General features: G+C 40.7%; 2 protein-coding genes and 1 long non-coding RNA gene across 5 annotated transcripts; 2 read left to right on the forward strand and 1 right to left on the reverse strand.

The window, feature by feature from the left end:
* Positions 1 to 123: 123 nt before the first annotated feature.
* LOC113139842 (elongation factor 1-delta-like) lies at positions 124 to 10216 on the forward strand. 3 transcript variants are annotated; one of them, XM_026323424.1, is made up of 10 exons: positions 139 to 223; positions 1607 to 1616; positions 4560 to 4677; positions 5125 to 5196; positions 6203 to 6265; positions 6616 to 6724; positions 7432 to 7550; positions 7636 to 7827; positions 7930 to 8124; positions 10087 to 10216. In XM_026323424.1, exons 1-10 carry the CDS (start codon positions 178 to 180, stop codon positions 10123 to 10125), a joined length of 963 nt encoding a protein of 320 aa, XP_026179209.1. In that variant the 5' UTR covers positions 139 to 177; the 3' UTR covers positions 10126 to 10216. The 3 variants fall into 3 exon arrangements, with proteins under 3 accessions (XP_026179210.1, XP_026179209.1, XP_026179211.1); XM_026323425.1 differs by lacking the exon at positions 1607 to 1616 and having other exon boundaries at positions 124 to 223; XM_026323426.1 differs by lacking the exon at positions 6203 to 6265.
* On the forward strand, positions 1623 to 4552 carry LOC113139841 (uncharacterized). The gene is made up of 2 exons (XM_026323423.1): positions 1623 to 1810; positions 2808 to 4552. The coding sequence occupies exon 2, from the start codon at positions 2808 to 2810 to the stop codon at positions 4161 to 4163; it is 1356 nt and encodes a 451-aa protein (XP_026179208.1). The 5' UTR covers positions 1623 to 1810; the 3' UTR covers positions 4164 to 4552.
* Positions 9795 to 14123, reverse strand: LOC113139844 (uncharacterized). Its single transcript, XR_003296595.2, has 4 exons — positions 14047 to 14123; positions 13146 to 13220; positions 11944 to 12065; positions 9795 to 11477 (listed from the first exon to the last, which is right to left on the reverse strand). It is a non-coding gene; the product is annotated as an uncharacterized LOC113139844 (long non-coding RNA).
* Positions 14124 to 14838: the final 715 nt, after the last annotated feature.

Genomic DNA, 14838 nt, shown 5'->3' on the forward strand with positions numbered 1-14838 from the left:
CCACATAACACTAGCAGATGTAACACAGGGCATATAATTATTCATTTAATTAAACTTTAATTATTCATACCCCCACCCACCCCGCACAATCACTGCGCCAGCTGGTTTTCTCTTCCTGTTCCTCCTCTTCCTCTTCCTGTTCCTTCCCGTTTGTCACACACGCCTGGAGAAACACGCATGAACCAGCGGCCTGCTCCTACAGAGACAACATATAACTACAGCAGTAAGTGACATTAATGCAGACTGACAGACACAGGTTCGGTGTCGCGGTTCTGTTTAAGACGTGCTGGGAAATGAGTGAATATTCACGGACAGACGGGGCTCGGTCGGTGTTAGCTGGGGCTAGCAGGTGGCTAGCTAGCTGAACGGGGCAGCTTGCTAAAGATGCTAACGCTGCTCGGAGCGGCAGTCACGCCGGGCAGACACCAGCTTCATTGTTGGGCTGTGACATTTTACATGGACGTCTAAATGTAAAGTTTTGCGACAGTTTGGAGTTTTATAACATCCAGCGTTGTTCGGTGCCCCGTGACATGCTAACCCCTACGACGAGCTTTCGTCCTTGCTAGCTTGAAAATCATGGAAAAGGCTAATGTTAGCATGTTAGCATGTCATGGCGTTTTGTGACAGCTCTGCTCGGCCTTTATTTTTCTTTATAGCATCTGGCACAACCGGCTTCTTCTCAGGACAAACATTTCTGGACTTTAGTGAAATTACTGCGTTGTTTTCACGCCCTTTAAACGGACCCTGCTGTCTTTGTGAATCCTGTTTTCTAGTTAATGTGGTATTACAAAGCACTTGAGTTCAGAGAGAAAACAAAACCATGTTAAAGGTTTTGGGAGTTTAACTTACAATGATTTTAAATGTTTTCTCTATTGTTATATGGAGAGTTAATGATGGTTTTCTATGTGGGTTCAGCAAACGCAGGCTGCAGAATATCCAGCACGTTGTTTAATAAATAATTATCTCATCAGGAGTTATTATTATTATTATTATTATTATTATATACAGCAGGGACAGAGACAAAGTCTAAACATCTGGTTTTCAGTGATATGTCATTTCTTTGATACCATAAACACCTGTAAGGGAAAAGCTTTGGGGAGTCGATGTAAATGCAGGTACAGCAATCTAGCCTTGCCAGGAATTATGGGAAAAAAGTTATAAATTTGGCACAATAATGCAGCATTTAATTGGAAGTGCAGTTGCTAACGTCACACAAAGTGTTTGTGTTTTTTTCGAAGTTGTGACTTTTGCAGGATTAGCTAATTGGATTGAAAACTGTTGGGGGAAGTGCTTTAACAGCAAATGCCCATTTTTTTGATGATGGGCAAGAAAATAAAGTGTCCAGTGTTTTCCATTTTAAGACAATGAAAACGTAAGAGAAAAGGGAGGATTTGGGATCCATTCAAGTTGCTGCTTGATGCTCCTGCAGGATACTGGGGCCTTAGAGTTTAACAGACAAGTCAGTAAGACATTTATACATTAATCTGCATCATGTGTGGGTAAAGGAAGGACTGTGTTACATCTGTAAGAAGGCTTTAATGCTGATTATTATTATATTTATTGAAAATTTTAACACATAGCTTCTTTCCTCTTATCTTGCATTCAGAGTTTGACAAGTGAGTATTCCTTTTGAGGTCAACATGTACTCTGATTTAGTGTTGATCACAGTAGTTGTATCCTGTTTAGATTCATTTTGCAAGGTGGTGATTGTTATTTCTCTTTCAATGGCTTGCGGTTAACTGGATGAAAAGAACGTGTTTGAGCATTTGATTTTGATAATAGTTTGAGCTCAACACCTTTACCAAGGAAGGTGAGTTAAGAGCTTGAATATGATTTTTTTTTTTTTTTTAACATAACATATTAAGCAGGGAATGACTTCCCAAAATGGTGTCCACATCCATTTCAATAGTCTGTTACGTTTGGATCCTATTTACTGACCTTCATTATGAAACACTAAGTGGCTTCATTAAAACTGCATGGCCTGTGGTGTGTGTTTTGTTAGTATCTATTGAATGAACTAGTTTATGTGCATGAGCATGTCCATACTTTTCACAAATCAATCAAAGTCAGCTTGGTTTTATTTCAGTGTCTTTTAATAATTTATGTTAGACTTGTCTCTCTCTTTTTTTTTTTTTTCTTTCTTTGCCAGCAAATGTGTCTTACGGAAACTTATGACAAAGCAGATAACCTTGTCCACATTACTATACACAGGCATTCACTTAATGTAGTTTGGATGTTTAGCTTTGCAAGATCAGGAAACCAACATAATAAAAAATGTAAGAAGAATAAGAAATGTCCTTGTCAGCAATAAAAAAGATCTATAAAAGATAAACCTAACTCATGTCTTATGTGAAGCACGAGTAGATTTCTACAAGCATTTTACAGGTAATTGGGTAACAGGCTAAACTGAAGGGTAAAGCAACTGAGAACTGGCTTTTTACCCTGTGGGCTACTTTTAGATAATTCCCAACTGGCATTCAGACTAAAAACTGGAAGTTCTGGAAATCCAGTGTTGGCGTGACACTTGCAAGCAGCTAAGACACCATCCTACGTGCAGTGTATGACTGTGGATGATGTGAACTTGTGAAGTAATCCTAAATGTTTTCGTTTATCTGCATGTGTTTCTTTTAATTTTCTGCATGCTCTTTGTTTTTCTCCAGGACTGATATTTAGACTGTTGTGCCTGACAGACCTAGGTGTAGTACAGAGTCTAAAACCTGTAGATCAGTCCCCTTTGTTTGCCCTGTGTCTCTTAACTAATCCAAAAGCCTGTACCTGTTATTCTCTTTCCTTGCAATGGATCAAAGATGATGTCTAAGAAGATCCCGCAGTGCCCTGCAGCAGGTCAGTCGGATCATGATCAGCCTCCCAATAACTGCCAAGTGGACCTGTCTACCAACGCAGCACTGGGGTGTAGAAACAAGACTGAATCAGGTCAGAGAAATGGCGATACGGCATCATCATCCCCAGAGAGTGGCAGCTTGAACGGAGATGGAAAACGCAGCGGGAAAAGCCGTCGCCGCAGGAAACGTTCATCTAATCCTGACCGCCACTGTGAGGGGAAAGGTGGCACTAAGACCATGAATGAAGAGAAGCCAGAAAAAATGACCAGTCAGCTCCTGGACCCCCATGCTGGTCTGATTGGCCTCCAGGCTGAGTGCGCTAATGTGTGGTTTGAGCGCAGCATCTACGAACAAGCTGAGAGTCTGTACCAGTGCTGGCTGGCCCGCTCCTCCAATGGCACCACCCAACCAAACCGATCACCTCTAGCCCCAGTGAAACAATTAAACGCACCGTCCTCTGTGGCTCCATCTTCCTCAGGACTCACATGTCACCATGGTGATCAAATGGCCTGTCACCATGTGGTACAGGCAGTGTGGGTAAACAAGTCGGCTTTTGACCAAGCGGAATGCCGCTTTGTTGAAGAATCCATGCAGCCATCTATTCCAAACTCTCTGGCCCTCCCATCCCCACCTAACCGCTCTGTCGCATCCAGAACACCTGATGAAGGGTATCAGTCTTTGGCCCCGACTCCTGCCTCACCTGTCATCCAACAACCAGCTGTCACACCAACCAATCGACAGTCGATTAATGGACTGCCTCGCATCCCGATGGAGCTGCTTAGAGATGTGTGGCTGGAGAAACCGTTGTACGATCGTGCTGAGGCAACCTTCTACCAGAATCTCTACAGCAACAATTCCTCTAAGCGGTCCAACTGCTCGTCCAGCTCCAGAAGTACAGACCACCCTCAAAGCCTCGTAGAAGAGGAGGAGGAGGAAGAGGAGGAGATGGTGGTGGAGGAGAAACAGGTGGTCCAGCATGGTAAAGCAGAAGTCTTTCATGCTCTCCACCCAATTCAAGAAGAGGAGGAACCAGCTGAGGTGCCTGAGAAGGAAGAAACATCAGGCAAAGGATCCTGCTACTTCCTTCACTCGGACAATGAGCGGGTGTGGTTGGACAAGTGGCAGTATGATGCTGCTGAGAGTCGTTTCCATGGTTACACTGGGGCTAAAGCTGAGGTCACGAAGAAGGGTCGGAGGTCAGAAACAGATGCCCCGTCAGTTGCCTCCACCGCCCCTCTGAGGGACAAGTATGACCAAAACTGGGAGACTGGAGCAGCTCCAGATGTTTCACTTCTTCATCTTTTGTCATTTTTCTTTTAAACCATCACGTGTTTCCCTTATTTTAGAATGTGTGAAAGGTTTTTCTCCTTGTTCATCTTGTTTTTATTCATTTTGCTTCATTCATTCCTTATAGTTTCTTTTTAATTTTCATGAGGGACTGTTGTTTGTATGAACCATTGCTGCATTTTTCCAACTTTATCTTCTTACATTTTTTTTCTTTTGTATAGTTGCGTTGGGGTGGTCATTTGTTGGCAGTGTAGATAAAAGAATGCATACACTAAAAAATAGATGTTACAGCTAATAAGTCTCACATTGTGAATCCAGATTACATCAGATGATTGTAAGAATAATTTTTGTAATTAGTAATACAGATTTCCTTATTTTCCCCTAACCTCCTGTGTTCTGTTCATACATCCCTCACTCTCGTTTCTGTAGCACCATGAGCGCAGTCGACTTTCTGGCCCAGGAGAAGATCTGGTTTGACAAACCTCGCTATGATGAGGCAGAGAGATGCTTCTATGAACGCATCAACGGCCCCACACAACCAACACAGGTACACACACTAATGGAGAGCTCACTTTGAGCTCGCGGTGCTTCCATCTGAAATGGTGCTTGACAGTGTATTGTACTAAAACTGCAGGGAGGTGAAATGTTAACTGAGCCAAGATTGCTTCACAGTTTGACCTTTAACTTCATTGGTGTAAATGTACCAACAGTGTTTTTCAAAAACTGAACTATAAAGACATGTTAGATTAGAGCAGTGACACGAGCAGCTTTTTTTTGAATCTGAAAGTTGATGCAGTCCATTAACAGAGAAAAGGGAAAATGTTTTAGTGCAAAACCATAGAAGATTAAAAAAATGTGCTTTAACTTAAGTTTTGATCAAGTAAGATTGTGAAATTATATCAAAATTTGCAAAAGCACAGAACAAAACACCTTAAACTTTGGAGTCCCTTGACATTAGACTGAAACCATCTTATACCTCTTCATTGTCTTTAAGGTTGTTGGAGCTAACACCATTCTCCAAGACATTGCTCGGGCCCGGGAGAACATCCAGAAATCTCTAGCAGGAGTAAGTAACACTGTAGAGACCATGTGCCAGTGTTGTACAGCATCTACGTTTTATCACACATTGTTACACTTACATATAACCAACATCACATATTGCTTTAAAAGGTCAGGATAAATGGGGAGTGCATAAAAAACATGAATAGAGATCATATTAACTCCAATAGTTTAAGATTAATTGCACCAGTTTTACATGTGGTGTTGTATGAAAGACTGAATCTCTACTTTTTGGCTAAGAAACGATGGAATCAGACTGTGCTCATAACTTCAGTGAAAGGTTTTTTTTTTTTTTGTTTTTTTTTTCGTTTCTAAATTGTTCTGCGTACTTTTTGATTTCAGAATATACAAAATGTGTAGGAGGTATAATATAATCTCTTCATCACAATATAGTAACATTTAGAAATCTTATCACATTCCATTTAATCATATTTGATTTTCATGTAGCTTGTTCAGTTCAAGGTTTTCATACCTTATTTCAAAAATGTCAACAAGCTCATCTTCAGCTGCATGTTCACGTCTGTGGGTCAAATTTAAAAAGCCACTAGTTTTATTAGTAAAACGTTTTTACTGCTGCGTGACTTTGTGGGAGTCATTAAAAAAGTTGAAACCATTTACTTTCTTTGTCATTGCTGGTGGTGATAAGCATTTGTATATTAAAACATATACTCTATGTACATGTTTAGTGTATTTGAGCTTGTTTTTTAAGGTAAAACTGTTGTTCAAGTGGGAACAATTTGCTTTGTGTGCAGTTAAATATGAACCATGGTGGTCATCCCTAGCAATACCAGCCTTACTTTACAGAGATGCAGGTGTTAGTGATGTGTGTGTGGAAATGGTTGTCTTTATTCTGTGATTGTTCGATAGCCATCCTGGTTCATGGTGTTTTAGTTGCCCTGTGCATTCAACATTCCTCAGTAGCACCCTTTCAGCACATACTTGATTCAGACTTGTTCCTCCTTCCCTTTCCCATATTCTTCCTGTTTCATACCTGAAATCCCCACCTTACTCAGCTGAAGACCACACTGTGTAACAGAGGGTCTGGTCAACCTCCCATGAGCCAACAGTCCCAGATTGTGAGTGCCTCTGCCGCCAGCTGCGCTGTCAGTGGAAATTTCCTGATGTCCATGCTCGAGTTGAGGAGTTTTAGAGTTCAACCTTTACTGACCTTTTAGGTTATATTTTTGTGCGGTGTGTTGCAGACCCTTGTTGCTGCATGTCACTTTTATTTCTGCCAGGGTCCATCTACAGTTTGTGTGTTTTTGCTGCTACCTGGCTGTAGAAGCGGCGATGAACACTGGCTGTGTGTTGTGTGTTCACATGTGGGGTCTGTGTAACAATCCTTGGCTTGACAAAGGTACTAACTTTCTGCTTGTCTATTAGATTTCATTCTCACTAAACTTTTCTCTGTGTCTTTGCTGTGCAGAGCACCACTACTACCAGCAGCTGCAGCAACAACAGCAGCAGTGCAGCTGACCAAGAACTCGTCTCTCGCATCAACAGCCTGGAGCTGGAGAACCAGAGCTTACATAAAGGTGTGTTTATTTCGTGACCTTCATCGGATATTAATGCATTTCTTCTTTAGCTCTATGAGAATTATTTGTGGTGTCAGGCACCTATGGGTTTTTTATGAAATTCAACAATAGCAACTTGTAATTGTGCTGTCAGGATTAGTGTGTAGTTATTTGAAGAGTCTCTCATATGAGGCTTTCCAGTTTTTCATTCTCATTATTATAAACAATCTAATTTTAAGACAGTCGTACAGATCGATAGATAGCCCCTTTCATTGTCCTTGTTTTCTGATTTCAAAAACTAAATGATGGATGCAGTCAACAAGGTAGATAAACAGGCCAAACTGAACACAGTTTTCTATGTGCAGCAGAAAAAATAACCAACAGATGTTTGAGTTATATGAAGGGGTTTGTGAACTAATACAGCCGTGTAGCTCTGACACTGTGCAGGAGCTTTGTAATAATTTAAAACAGAGAAAAACAAGTAAAACCATGTATGTGATTATTTTACTTGACGGATGATTTGTACGATTCATCAATTAGCTAAATTGTCATTTAACTTTCAATATTTAAACTAGTTAAATCAAATTACTAAAAGTTTATGCTGCTTATTTTAAACTCATAAGGGGTAGGGAAGTGTTTTCATAAATAAATCATGTTTTTAGTATAAATATATGTATATTCCTATTTGGAGTATCACACTCATTCTCTCTGGTCCTGTGTTTATTTAGTGGTGGATGACTTGAGGGCAGCACTTTCTAAACTGGAATGTCGGGTAGCAGTTCTGGAAAAATCTCCTGCAGCTGTGACTTCAGTTTCTGCTCCCGCTCCTTCAGTTCCCTGCACAAATGTGAGATTTTTTTGTTTTTGTCCCGTATTTTAGCAGCCAAAAGTCACAATTTTGAGCCTTGTTTGAGTAACATTTCTGTGTTTAGGGCACTAAAGTCCAGCAAAAGACCAGTGCCCCAGTTGAAGAGGAGGATGACGACGATATTGACTTATTTGGCAGCGATGAAGATGAGGAGGCAGAGAAACTCAAAGAACAAAGGCTGAAAGAATATGCAGAGAAGAAAGCAAAGAAACCCACAATCATTGCCAAGTCCTCCATCTTATTGGACGTCAAACCTGTGAGTTGTGTTCAGTCCTGATCAACTTAAAATTACTGTCAGTCATCTACAAAGCAGCTTTAAAACATTTCTGTTTCATGACCTCTCTCCTCCTGCTTCTAGTGGGATGATGAAACAGACATGGTGAAGCTGGAGGAGTGTGTGCGCTCGGTTCAGGCTGACGGGCTGTTATGGGGAATGTCCAAACTGGTTCCTGTGGGTTACGGCATCAAGAAGCTCCAGATTGCATGTGTGGTGGAGGACGACAAGGTGGGAACAGACATGTTGGAGGAGGAGATCACCAAGTTTGAAGACTATGTAAGTGCTGTGCACTTCACTTAGCAGACAGTAATGTGTAGCTTAAGATACAAGTAGAAACACATCAGTCCAGGTGTAAATGTTTTTTATTGAGTTGTCTGAATTTAAATCACAGGCAGCTGTTAAGTTAAACAAAAAGGTTAAATGGGTCTTTACAGGACAGGAAACCTTTAGACTGGTCTTAAAACACAGGAACAGGTCTTATTTATGACATGTGCTCTCCACACTGAACCTGAAACCTTTCATCCAGAATGTGGCCACTCAGTTTAAAAATAAAAGTCCTCATTCTGTGTAAAAAAAAAAAACCACACACTGAGCTCAGTGAAGCTGCAGCAGTCCCACTAAACTCATCTGAGTCACCACCTTTCAAAGTCACAGGTTAGTTGAGGCTCATTTCCCTTCATTTGTTCCTGAGGGACACTGTTGAACTATCAGCCATTAAAAATGAGGGAAATTAGCCTCAACTACACTGTAAGACACCAACTCAAATGATCTTAGTGGGAAACTGAAGCTTCAGTCTAGACTCAATGAGTCTTGGTTTGTTGGTGTGGAGAACAACGAGTTATGACTTAGGTCTGTTCTCGTGTACATAAAGGTATTTACAAATTGCTCTTAAAACAGTACTGATATATCTCAAACTACTGTATTTGACACTGAGATCAGAAGTGGCTGATAGTGGCATACCACTGGTGATGCTGGTTTATGTAGCTAAAACTAATGCAGTCTAATCTTCATTCATTTACTGATTTGCACAGAAGTAACCTTGTAACTGAAAGCATAAATTTATAAAATCAAGTCTGAGCAAAAATCTGAACATACAAGTTTATTAAAAATTTGTATGTTCAGATAGAAACAGCTGTTTCCAAACACACAATTCTGCTACAGCTTCTGAAATTATTATTAAAGACTAAACATCAGCCTTGAAGGTAGGACCTGTTTGTTGTATTAGGCTGCATTTGATTAGCTCAGTGTAACTAATGAGGCTTTTCCACCAGCTCCACTCGGTTTTTTGGTTTTCCATTAGGGGACAGTTCCTGGTAGCAGGCACCGTACTAAATTGTGACGTCAACAGACCGCGGGCCAGCGATTGGACGGGGAGTGACGTTAAAAACAGTACGTCGTCCTACACGAGAACCAAAAACCCGCCATTTTTAAAAAAACAGCGACCATTTGTTTTTCTCTTGTTATCGTCTTTATCGAGGCTAATGGCTAACGCTAATGGCTGCGTCCGAAATAACATGCTATGTAGTGGAGAAGTATGCGATTTCGGACGCAGCCCGTGGTCGTACGAGATGCGGACGTTTCCGTATCGCGCCGCCGTGCTACGATGACCCCGCCCACTTGAGGTGGTACTCAGACGTAAAGGAGAACGAGCTTTAAACCGAGTCACGTCGAGTAGAGCCGAGTAGTGCTAAAACTACTCGGCGTGACTCGGTTTAAAGCTCGTTCTCCTGTACGTCTGAGTACCACCTCAAGTGGGCGGGGTCATCGTAGCACGGCGGCGCGATACGGAAACGTCCGCATCTCGTACGACCACGGGCTGCGTCCGAAATCGCATACTTCTCTACTACATAGCATGTTATTTCGGACGCAGCCATTAGCGTTAGCCATTAGCCTCGATAAAGACGATAACAAGAGAAAAACAAATGGTCGCTGTTGTTTTCTCTCTCTCTTTTTTTTTTTTTTTTTAAAAAAAGGCGGGTTTTTGATTCTCGTGTCGGACGTTGCGCTGACTCGTCCAGTGACGTCACTCCCTGTCCAATCGATGGCCCGCAGTCTGTTGACGTCACACTTCCAGTACCTAATGGAAGACCAACAAACAGAGCTGAGTCAAGCTAGTGGAAAAGCCCCATATGACTGTTTTTAGGACACATACCAAAGTGTGAAGTGGCTCAGGGTTGGCTAGCTAACAAACAGCAGACTGCAGGCTCATTAAAATTTGACCTTTTTGCTCTATTTCAGGTCCAGAGTGTGGATGTTGCAGCTTTCAACAAGATCTGATTCCAGCATGTTGTTTCCAGTCTGTCATCACTCCTTGTTTTTCTGCTGATTGTGTCAACGGTTAATAATAAAAACCAACTCTTGCACTGATGCTGGTCTCACTCTACTGTTCTTTTACAGTCTGCTCAGCCAAACGACCAAAATGTCTCTCTTGTTTTCTAGCCATGCATATAGTTTTGGTTTTCTGCTCCAACCCTCAGTACATTTGTGGTGCTAAAAGCTTTACATAAAAAATAAACTTCTTTCCATTACAGTGGAAAATCCACTAGTTTCTGCTAAAGAAATAGTCCCTATAAATAACAGTGTCTGTTGCAGGTGCATGGTTTCTGCAAAAAGCTTTTTTTTTTTCGCAGCACCACAAACAAAAATCCATTTAGTATTATTGTAATGAGGATGGAAGATTTGGAGCAAATGAAACCAAAACTATCTGCATGGCTGGTCAGTGAGGTGTTTGTTCATTTGGGTGAGCAGACCCTTTGTATCTACAGCAAAATTAATGCATGGATCAGACTACATGGCATTCAGATTTTTGTTTTTTTCCACTCTGCATTTCTCTACTTGGCCAATAGACTCAGACTAATCCCCTGAGTCTCGACTTGTTTGTGATGAGCAGGAAAGCTAAGAACCGAGTGTCCTGGAGGCTCGGCTTGTTTCCAAACATGATGCAGTACTCTGGCTAAAACTGAATCTGTCACATGGACTGATCATGTGGTCTGATCCAAGCATAACACCCATAAGTCAGTAAGATATCAAATGTTACAGGGTAACTGTCTGATGCTACACATTATATAAACAATATGTCCACATAGAGCCTGATTGATATGTAGATTTTAGGTTATAAAAAAGTGCAACCAACAGCAAAAAGATGGAGTAAAGACAAAAAAATGACTTAATTTCATAAAATATTTAACCTATAAACCAGATTAAAATTATGTACTGTGGGCAATCAAGAACACACAATAATATGTGCAGTCACATAAATATTTTATCAAAGGTGACTATTTTCATCTACATAAAGTATCAATGTTAAATTAAACTCCAATTAAAAACAATTTCAGATTGTAACTTCTGGACTGAAAACAGAACTAAATATTTGGCTCGTGGCAGATGTACTGTATCAGTCGGGCTCTATTTGGTACTGGCGGTATTTTTCTAAATAACAGAAATCACACAAAATGACTGACCTACAGATGTTGCCCTTGCTGTGTGAGCTCATGGAGCAGGTGATGGCAGACTTTACTCTGAGCCACTTCTCAGGGTGCAGAGGCTGCAGGAGGTGGACTTCTCTGGGTGTCACCGTGAAGAAGCAGAGTGGTCCTGTTGGGCATCGAGCTGAAAGGAACCACAGCCACCTGAGGATCAAATCAATAATTAATTGATAAAAGAATACAAACATATTGCATTTATGTGTGAAAAAAAAGTACAACAGAGTGCATGGCGCTTTGCTTCTTCTGTCTACTTAAAGGAAACATCTGGTATGTTTCTAACTGGACCATTTAGAGATTTAGTGCCTTTCAAAAACAAAAAACTTAGATATTAAATGACCCACCCCTGGATTAGCTACTGTAACTGACTGCATCTGATCAACAAAAATGTCACTCAGGTTGATGCCGGATCTGATTTTGGGTCATACAGGTTTTCATACCAGCCACACAAAACAGCAGATAATTAACCCCAGAAAACACAGAAGAGTGTTTTGAAGAACTCTGTAAGAGTTCACAGAAGAAGTCAATATTTAACACAAATAAAAAATGTTTAAGTCAGTGTATTAAATTTTAGCAGTGAAGTGTAGTGATGTATTAAGAGGCACATTCTCACCTGTGTGTCCAGGTGTCAGTCTTGACTGCGCTCGGTGTCTGCAGCAGTTGTCCTACGTCCTAATGAGCTTCATGTCAACGTGATGTCATTTCAAAAGTTCCAGCAGCTCAGAGGAGATCCTGCTGAAGAAACAAACACCAACATGTTCATTTACACATGTTCCTGTGAAAAAACGCTGCTTTAATGAGTGATTTCAGTAAATCTAAAGAAAGCTTACTGAAAGTTGGCTAATGAAATGAACTGTGCTCAGGATACCTGTGCACGTATCTGACATTGACAAGAAAATGTCCTGACTGAGAAAACTATCAACACATTAAAGTTGCACTGTGTGATTCAGTGCCATCTAGTGGTGAGGCTGCAGACTGCAACTGGGAAAACCATCTGAAGCACTGGGGGGAAAAGTTAGTGTGACTGCAGGATAGATGGTGGGGCTACCAGTGTTTCCAGAACAGGAGCAGAGATTGGATGTCCTCCAAATGCACAGAAGAGAATTAGCAGAGGCTTTTTTAAAAATTATTTTATAATATTGGTCTGCATGATATAAACAATACTAGTACGACACAAAATGGCATCTACACAAGTCAGCAGCTCTGTGCTTTAGATGTAGAAGTGCTGCTTCCTGATGTTAGACAAGCCTCATCTCTGGCAAAGTTTAGGTCCAAGTTAAAAACTTTACTTTTTAGCTCTGAATATGACAAGTCTTTTATCTGCACTCACTCTCCTTTGATTTTATTTGAAATTCATTTTCTACTATTTTGTTTTTTTATTTTGATTTTTGTGTATGTACTTTTAACTTTTATTTTTGTAAAACACTTTGAATTACTCTGTGTATGAGTTGTACTATATAAATAAACCTGCCTTGCCTGCTACACACAGTCAACGTAGTTAAATGTGTCTCTGTAAAGTGACTCATTCAGGTGATTATGCACTAATGAAAACAATATATTCACTTTCTGCTTATTGATCCTGCTAAATCTCACACCGTGCAGCTTTAAATGAAACCGAAATGAAAATGATTAGGACAGACTTGAGCTTGTCCACAATGTCATGAAAGATAATTAATAGATGTTAGTAAAGTGACAGTTTAAATTACCTGCACTAAAAGCAAAAAAAAAAAAACACTGTTCTGCATCATGTGAAGCAGGATTGTGAATATAGACTTTGAGTTTGGTGCATTTAGTGTAAACACAGTGTGTACTCACAGGGATGAGCCGCAGACTTTGGGTTCGCTGCCAAACCATCTCAAAGATCAGTGCCAGACCTCTGTATTCAAGCCTCTGAAACAGGAACGTGACATGGGATAAAACCATTTACCACTTAAAAAACAACATACAAACCTTGCTTGGCAAATCAAAACAAGAGACAAAGCAGCTTTCAAATCATTTAAACATGTTTTTTCAATGTTTCTTTAAGTTTGGAAATTCATTCACACACTAGTTCAGCCTTGTTTACACAAAACCCACATATAACTAAACTTATCTTTACCCATAATTAATCTGTCCTGTTATTCTGCCCAGTAAACACTCAAACATTGTTCTGTTTCAGGCTGTATTCAAACCTGTGGCCCATTTGCTTAGTTCCTAATCAGGTGGCTCAGTAACAATAACGATAAGAAGTTGTTTACTTGGGGAAAACAAACATGTAGCATCGGCAGCGTGTGTGACTAGTTTGTTTGCCTGTGTTTCTCTGGCTAACGTACCAGTGTTTGCTAAACCAACAAAACGAGAACAAAACACGTTCTTCTAGTTCTTCTTCGTTCGTTTTGGTTGGTAGTCTGGAATCTATTACTGCCCCCTGTGTTCAGGTGTGAACCACAGGTATGAGTCTGTTATCGATTATGTTCTCACTGCAAACAAACCGCTACAGGGCCCGAGTGGAACATAACAAACCGGAATGGCCTGTGAGAACTCATAAAACTCGACTCTGGAAGTGACTGAATCCACCTGAATTCTGTTTTTGTGTCTTGGCACAAAGATTTCCTTAACTTCGGACTTTAATGGCGTCCGAGCAGATTTCCAAACTATCATTAAACAGCTGAGCGGTCAAATACTTTGATTTTGTCTTTTGGACGTACACACAAAACAATCCACACAAACACTTTACCTTCATTTTTCTTCTTCAAACATCCAAAGACGCCAAACTGTTCCCAACGTATGCACCTTCTTCCCGCCTCGTGTGCGTTGCTCAATTACTGCCCCCCTCTCCCCGACACTGAGATTAGTTCCGCTTCACTTGGTGTTCACTTAGTCTGGAGGAAGATTTAGATGTTGATGCCGAGTTGAAATATAAGAATTTCTTTGGATAAAGATAAAAACCATATCCCTGTCAGCACCATGAGCCCATTTTAAAGTTCCTGAACACGGTAACTCAGATATCATTTACAGCATGTTGCTAATAACGTCTTTATGTTAAAGAGAATAATTAACTTGCTTATTGTGATAAATTCAACGTGTTTGTAACTGTAACATATTGAAAGGTAACGTCTAATGACACGTGCTTGGATTTGACGTTTTGTTTATTAGAACACCCCCAAAAAATCTGATTTTAAGGACCTTCAGCTAAATATATGCATCTTATTATTCTGTACTGCACTTCTGTACTACTACAGGGAAAATTAATACTTTTTAACTGTACATTAGGTGAAAAGGGGGGTCCACCCTGGACAAACACTCACACCCACAGGCAATTTAGAGTCACCAACCATCCTGACCTGCATGTGTTTGGACTGTGGGAGGAGAAAACCCACACAGACACAGGGACAACATGCAGACTCCACACAGAAAGGCCCCGGGTCCACCTGGGTTCAGACCCTAATCCTGACCTGCATGTGTTTGGACTGTGGGAGGAGAAAACCCACACAGACACAGGGACAACATGCAGACTCCACACAGAAAG

This window comes from Mastacembelus armatus, chromosome 4 (genome assembly GCF_900324485.2).
Source record: "Mastacembelus armatus chromosome 4, fMasArm1.2, whole genome shotgun sequence".
In the NCBI taxonomy this organism is placed as follows: domain Eukaryota; kingdom Metazoa; phylum Chordata; class Actinopteri; order Synbranchiformes; family Mastacembelidae; genus Mastacembelus; species Mastacembelus armatus.

Coding starts and splice junctions, on each gene's coding strand:
- LOC113139842 (XM_026323424.1), top strand. CDS start 178: ATGAACCAGCGGCCTGCTCCTACAGAGACAACATATAACTACAGCA. Junction 5,197..6,202: donor TCCAGAAATCTCTAGCAGGA/GTAAGTAACACT, acceptor CACCTTACTCAG/CTGAAGACCACACTGTGTAA. Junction 7,551..7,635: donor CTTCAGTTCCCTGCACAAAT/GTGAGATTTTTT, acceptor TTCTGTGTTTAG/GGCACTAAAGTCCAGCAAAA.
- LOC113139841 (XM_026323423.1), top strand. CDS start 2,808: ATGATGTCTAAGAAGATCCCGCAGTGCCCTGCAGCAGGTCAGTCGGAT.